This window comes from Fukomys damarensis, unplaced genomic scaffold (assembly GCF_012274545.1).
Source record: "Fukomys damarensis isolate Sample0158 unplaced genomic scaffold, DMR_v1.0_HiC HiC_scaffold_18, whole genome shotgun sequence".
NCBI lineage: Eukaryota > Metazoa > Chordata > Mammalia > Rodentia > Bathyergidae > Fukomys > Fukomys damarensis.
In genome coordinates, this window is record NW_022900930.1 from 1,374,970 (window position 1) to 1,382,447 (window position 7,478).

The window sequence follows — 7,478 nt, forward strand, 5'->3', positions numbered from 1 at the left end:
AAGGCTTCTCGAGAGCATCCCACTCCCAAAGCCCTCCTGTCCTGCTGCCACGCCAAGGGCCAAGTCAGGCAGCACCTCCACAGGGCTAGGCTGAGGAAAAGGGGTCCCCACTATCCACTGTAATAAACACATCAACTCCCTCCGACTCCTCTCCATAAAACAATGTTTGCACCCAAGTCTTAATGAAAAGGTGTCTACAGCCAATTCTGTATCAATAAGAATGTCAAGAAATGTCTTCCGGTCTTCACCTGTTAGCTCACTTTACAGTCTCCATACAACAAATGCTGTCTTGGTGTCCCCTGCTGCGAGACGCAGCTCGGGTGGGATTTAGCAGAAGGCAGCTAAGGGTGCTGTCACCCTTCTCAGGTTTGATCCCACGCTCCTCACACAGGCGTCTGCTCCCAGGTGCCCCTTCCGACAGGGAAAGGCTGACCTGTGCACGCTGTGGGACCTGCACGGACCCAGATCCTCACCACTCTCAGACCCAACACAAAGTTCTTGGCACGGTGTGTCCCAAGTCCGCAGCTGCTCCCTGCAGAGCAAGCCCCACGCTGACGCTGACGCCGACACTGACAGAGATAAAGTTTCCCTGGGCCCAAGTTCCAAACTTGGCTGTTTTGTTTCTGTTAAAATGCAATTGTTTTTCTCTGGAGTGTGGTGACTGCCCAGCGTCAGGAAGATGTATGAAAACCTCCACTTCAATTCAGCATCCCTTTTCTCCCAGACAAACACGGTCGGATTTTAATAAATCAAAGAGCCACACTGTTTAATAAAAATTTATTGACTTACAAGTGATTATTTATCAAAAGACCATTAATAGCAGGTACTGAAATGATGTGTTGCTGGGTGGTGCTGGGAGACTAATAGGAAATCAATGCAGCTGGCCAGCCGGAATGCATATGAGAAGCCCACCCCTCAACAGCCAGCAGAACTTCAGCGGCAAAATACACCAGCCGCCACCCACTGTGCAATGAAAAGTTCACCCTTTTTATTTATCGTTTACAAATGAAATGATCAATACTTTTAATCTAGAGCAAAATTTATTAACTTTCCCATCGGAGAGAGACGTATTGACTGGGCGAGCGGGGTGACTGCAGCGGACGATGGATGGCCGCACAGCCGGCTCCCGCCCTGTACCGACGGTGCACAGCGGCCCTTCCCACCGGACACCCAGGCCACAGCACTGTGCCCAGAGCAGTCCGGTCTGGCCGCTCATGGCGCTCAGCAGAGATTCCAAGATGGAAACGGCAGGGTTTACAGACCCAGACAGCAGAGCAAAACCTACTGTGAAATACGCCACCAACCCTCACGCGCACCTCTCCTAGGTCTCTGAAGGAGAGCAACTGAGGGAGGCAGGAGGGACATCATCTCACATGGCTTCACCAGTGTAGCTCGCCCAGCTGGAGCCAGGCTGACAGCCTTCTAAGGAGCTCCCTTCCACTGTCAGCGGAATTTACCTTAAGGGAGAACGTTCTTCCTCTGATTAGCTGGGAAAAAAGCCCTCTCCAAACCACCCAGCCGGAGAGGAATGGCCCTGGTCCCAGTCACCTGGAAGGGTACAGGTGGGGGACCCCCATCCACACAGCGGGCACCTGCTGGTGGTCTAGTTCCACCAGTCTAATTTTTCAGAGAGAGCAAATGGATTCAAGTGACTTCTAAGAATTAGAAATGTCAGAGGTGTGAAGGTCTGAGGCCCCCTAGCCTACACGGCCAGTTATCAATCAGGTAGCAAACCCAGAGAATGTCACGGAAAAGGGACAGGTATGGAACGGGGTCGAGGCCGGCCAGTGTTCATCCCACCAATGATCATCTCCTGGTTTTATTCAAAGCTCATCCTTGCTCCGGCTGGAATCCAAGTGTGAGCATAGCTTGTACCTTGCTGCTTTGTTTCAAAACACTGCAGGACTTAGCAAGGAGGACCAACTCAGTGTTCCCAAACCAAATATTCTGACTTATCAGCAATCTGGGGCCTTCATGATCCCAGCTGAAAAGGATGAAGCAGTAGGATGAACTTAAATTAGGAATGGGCGTGCAGAATGTGAGACACATAAAAAGAAAAATAATCGATGCAAACAATGAAATACAACAGATCACGCACAGAAATTTTAGAACTTCTTCTAGAGGGAACATGACCTTTAAGACCAATGTGAAAGATCATTCCAGTGAGCACTGAGACACTACAAACATCACCTCCTATTAAAGCTGAAGACTGCTTTTTTTTCTTCAACATTCCACGAAACAGTTCAGAAGAGGCTGTTCTTACAGCCGTGAGTGTTTTTATTTGTGAGAAGGTTTCCACTGGCTAGCAAAGAGGCAGGTAAGAGGAAATGGGTGGCTGTGTGAAGAGGCGGCGGTAGGCAGGGCGGGCAAGTGACACCAGGTTCAGAAAGGACAGGTCCTCAAGCGTGATGGTGATGTGGATTTGCAGTGTCGGGCTGGGCTCACTCCCAGCATGTCCCCTACCCCACACCTGAGGGCAGCTGGGACATGTGACATTCCCCAGGGCAGGCGGGAGTCCTGTAGGGTACCGTGCTCACTACAAGGAGGGCCGGACGGAGGATAAACTGGGCTGAGAAAACTCTGAGGATCGGAAATCTGTGGACCCCAAAGCAAGGACCCACAAGAGTGGTCTGGCTCTGGGTCTACTTCAGTCTGACTGAGGTGCTTGTGATGCCCGCGGTTCACCTCTCGGCCATGAGGAGACCCAGTGTGCTCAGTGTGCCCCAGCCTCTCCTGGACCCCACTACTCCCCTGCCTCCTGGGTCTCATTAGAGATCCTACTGCCCCACAACTTCCCCACCCCACCTTCAGGACCTCACTTGCCTCCAGTCTGCAGACACCCTGTCTATGCCAGAGGTGTGCAGATGTGTGGTGGGAGACACCAGGCTCAGTGCAGAAGCCAAGTAGAAGAGACACATGCTCGGGGCTACAGCCAGGTTTTATTACTCACAACCACAAGACTAGAGCCCTGCGCAACAGCTGAGCTCAGACCTCGTCCTGCACGTTCCTGGACCTGGACCTGTGACACTGCGCAAGACATGTCCTTCACTCATGCAGCACCTGAGTCCCCACAACAGCCCTGTGAGGTAGGAGTCACCACCGTTCCACACCTGATTCACATAACAGATGGGGAAACTGAGGCACAGTTAAACAAACAGGAAGTCACACAGGGAATTGAGGCTCATCCTGGAGTCTGAACACAAAACAATTCCTGGCTCTCACCACAGACCAGCTGTTAGTCCACTGGCCTCTCCTATCCCGCCTGCTGACTTCCAAACAGGAGTAACACAAGAATTTCAAACTTCCTTTTCCGAACACCCCACAGACTGCAGCACTTCTCTCTTCATCAAGTTTACAGAGCTCCAAGGCTGGGCCAGACCCTGGGCAGCGCCTCTCCAGAGAGGGGTAGCTTTCCCCTCACAGGCCCAGGACTGGGGCATCCTAACAGGGAGTGTGCTGATCCTCACACCGCTCAGCCCCGCATGACATGCTCAGGTGGAGAGACTTTAAACGGCGTTCCTCCGAAGGACGTATATAAAAGGGACAAGAAGGCATCTCGTCCTGGGCAGCAACACCCAGCAGTACTCGCTGCAGACAGCGAGGGCAGGCCGAGCCGGCCCAAGCGCAGGGACCCACGCAGCTCTGAGGCCAGGGTCCTGGGATCCAGAGCAGCCCACGGCCCGAGTCTGGAAGGAGAAGGCAGCGGGGGTGGTGGTGGCAGCAGCGGCAACAGCTCCGCTGGCTCGCGTGCCAGGATTCCGGCAGGTGGTTCCTGCCAGAGGGCCCTTGGGCTCAGGAGCGGCTCCGGTCCTCATGGTTCCCCACAATCATCTTGCTGTAGAGCTTCTGCTGCTCCTCCTTAAACGTGTCCTTTACCTTCTCCCTCTTCAATCCACCATCCCTGAAAAGAGAAAGGCCAGGCGAGAGCAGAGAAGACTCAGCTCACAGGGCAAGACAGGCCCAGAACACGTGTAACCGGCTCTGCAGCCCTGCGTCAGACGGACCACATACACCCACAGGGAACCTTAGCTTCCCTCCTGCTCAAATGCCCACCTTCGCCCTGCAAGTGGCCAGCAGCATTCTAGCATGGTGGGAGGGGAGCCAGTGTGAATAAATACTAAGATGCAATGAATCTATACAACTACTAAATGTAATCTGTGAAGTTCAGATTCAGGAACACTTCAAATTCACGCAGAGAACCAGCAGCAGGAGAAAAACGTGAGCTTTTTTTTCTTCTTCTTCTTCTTCTTCTCCTTCTTCTCCTTCTTCTTCCTCCTCCTCTTCTTCTTTTGCAATGCTGGGGGCTGAAAGGCTTTGTGCAGGCTGAGCTACATTCCCAGCCCCAGTGAAATGCAGGTTCTCTTTTCTTCTATGTTCAGGGGACATAAGTAATTGAAGCCGGGAAGCCTCGGCCTGCTATCAGAGGCTGGCCTCACCGTCCTGAGACCACCACAACATCCCCACGTGCACCCTCTGGACTTGGGCCTCCCCTCCCCTGGCCCATCGAAGCACCTGTCACCCCAGCTCCTCACCAAAGTTCTAGAATTATCTCACCCTCAATGACCCAAGGCTGCTTTCTGTCTGCTTCACCCTTCAAGAACCATGGCAAAGACATGTTTTAAAAAGCAGCTGTTTGTTTTTTTAGACCCTGGAGACAAAGATATAGAGAAATGAGTAACCTTCCAGCTTTCAATGCATGTCTGACCTGGATTCGAAATCCAGCTCCAGAGCTTACTCTGGGACTCTGGAAAGTGACTAAACTTCTGTTTCATTTTCTCAACATAAGTGAGAATAACGAATCTCAAATTCACAGCATTTCCATGCAGGTGACACAAAACCTCACATACAACAGCAGCAGCACTCAGTACACAGTAAGTGCTTAGTAAACATCCGATGCTTAAAGGGCCATGGGTTCAAGTGCCACAAGATTACCCAGGAATGTACAGCTTGGTGTAAGAACAGTTTCTGACCAGAGCACAGCCTAGGGGTACAAGAAAGCAGTGAACCAACACCCATCCCTAACCACCTGCTGGAATCTGGAGTGTATTATCTCAGACTCTAAGACAAGGAGAGGTAAACTATCCCATAAGCCAAATCTAGCCTGGTATCGGTTCTTATAAATAAAGTTTTATTTGGATACACCTGTATGTGTCTGTTCCTGCACTCTCTCCTGCAGGAGGAGTAGCAGTGTACATCACAGGAACCCAAGGCATAAAAACATTACTGACTTCGGAGAAAAAAAACCTGTCAACTTCTGCACTATAAAGTAACAAGCTAAGTGCAACAAATCAGTCAGGCACAGTGGCCCATGTAATCCCAGTGCTCTGGGAGACTGAGGCAGGAGGATGGCAAGTTTGAGCCTACATTGCTTGGGCAATTTAGTGTCTTACCCTGACTCAAAGAATAAAAAAGGGCCAGGCTATAGCTAGGTGCAAAGAAAAGCTCTGGGTTCATTCCCCAGTATTACCAAAAACAAAACAAAAAACACTTTGTCTTTCTAAGGATGGTCCAGTTTTGCCAAATGCACCAAGATCAGAGGAGGTTTCCCAATCACCTTCATATGAACAGCCTCTGGGTATTCTGGCAGACGAAGCCTAGAAAATTCCCTGAATCAACTACTTGATCCCATGCTTCCCAAGTCCAAGGCAGCATAGGGTAGTCTGAGTCAGATGTAGGAGAAAGGAGACAAACCACTCCTTCTCCAGGGCTGCAGAGCTTCTTTTCCACAGCAGGCTCTGTACTTACCACAGCAGGTCCACCAGCCCTCCCTGCCTGGCAATGGCAGATTTCACCCTGTTGGCAAACTGGACGGCATCTTCATCTTTCTGCAACAAAGAATAAATGAAACAAGACCACTCTGGTCAGGTCCTCACATGCAAGCACATAATGAAGTCTATGCCTGGAGCACCTACCTCTCTGGTCATGGGAGGCAGGTACCAGACACTGCAGACGATGGCCCAGCTGGTCATCATCCTTAGCAGGTATGTCACCATCCCATACTTGCTGCTGTTCCAGAAGGCATCGCCGAACTGAGGGTCATACTGCAACACAGTGGGAAGCAGGCAGCACTGAGGGTGTGTGGACTGGTCCACAGGGCAGCAGCACAGTGGGAGCTTCTACAGCAACCCAGCACCAAGGCAGTGCTGACCTCCAGCCATGCTAATCTCCCAACTGCCCAGCCTTAGAGCAAAGTACAGGGAGGCCTCTCCTAACAGCCATCTTCAAACAGAAGTCCTCCTTCTTCAGTTAGCCCACATCTCACTCACAGGCACACACACTGTTACTGAAGTTTTCAGACACAGCCAGCAACAGAGGACTGGTTAACACACCTATGCCCTAGACTCAACAAATAGCCACATCTTGCCATTCTTGCTTCATCTTCCCTCTTACAACTTGGACAGCACGTCAGCTACTCATTATTATGTCTTGTGTCCTTCCCCTGTATCAGTGATGGCAAACCTTTTAGAGTTTCCAGTGAAAACAGCCCGCTGTGGTGTGTGCCACAGGTTTACCACCACTGCCAACTATGTGGCATTTTCTTATATAGCTGACAACCTTTTTTGTAACTTTCTGGTATCGCAGACTGAGCAGGAAACAATGAGCTTGTGATAGTTCTAGATCTACCATTCTAATGAAGCAAGTGATCTGCTCAGGCAGGAAGCTCTTTTGCTCGAGTCACTAGTATTCAGCAAATGGCCACACACCAAAAGGCTCAGGAGGCCTCAACCATGCAGGCACTGTATTTCCAACCAGGAAGCAGCTGCCTTGGACATAAGGATTCTAACAAGAGGCAAAGGCTACTTCGATGGCACTTTGTGGGAACTGTGGCTGTGGTGGGGCCCTCATTCGCATCAAACAGCAATTCCAGTAAAGGTGAGCCTTGTGGGAGACATGATGTTAGAGAGGCAGCAGGAGGACCTGACACCAAGGGGCTGCTTAAACAAAGTGACACAGGACCATTATCAACTGCCTGAAGGACGACTGCAGAAGGGCATTAAACACTGACTCTGTGTCATTACAGAGCAAGGACTCAGAGGAGCAGACACAGGATTTCAAGATTTATCCCTCCTACGTGGGAAATGTCTTCCCCGGCAAAAGAAGACTGAATGCAGGGTAGGGAAGTTGTGTGAAGAACCTTGCACTTCAGGGTGGGGTGAGGTTGGATTTCAACTGTGTTGTCTCTTAGGCTTTTCTGGCCTAAGTTTCATGCTTCTCAGAATAAAATGCAGATAAGTCTGTTGAGATTATGGCTCTTAACTACAGAAATAGAGACATGAGATTTAATAATAGAAACTAAGAGGGGCGGAGAGAGTAGCTCACTGGTAGAATGCTTGCCTGGCATGCACGAGCCACTGGGTTCAATCCCCAACACCAAAAGAAACAAAACAAAAACACAAAAAATTTAGACTCAATTGTAGGAGGCTTAATGGATGTATAATACCAAAAAAAAAAAAAAAAAAAAAAAAAAAAAAAAAAAA

At 50.2% G+C, this 7,478-nt stretch overlaps 1 protein-coding gene across 2 annotated transcripts in view; it reads right to left on the bottom strand.

Moving 5' to 3' along the window:
• Nucleotides 1–761: 761 nt before the first annotated feature.
• The window catches only part of Gpat4 (glycerol-3-phosphate acyltransferase 4), a 41,633-nt gene continuing 34,916 nt past the window's right edge, over nt 762–7,478 (bottom strand). For both annotated transcript variants that reach the window (XM_010617131.3, XM_033765351.1), the window contains 3 exons: nt 5,913–6,041; nt 5,746–5,825; nt 762–3,901 (listed from right to left, as the gene is read on the bottom strand). In XM_010617131.3, coding sequence (XP_010615433.1) covers nt 3,793–3,901; nt 5,746–5,825; nt 5,913–6,041 — 318 coding nt within the window. In that variant the 3' untranslated portion in view covers nt 762–3,792. The remainder of the gene's footprint in view (nt 3,902–5,745; nt 5,826–5,912; nt 6,042–7,478) is intronic.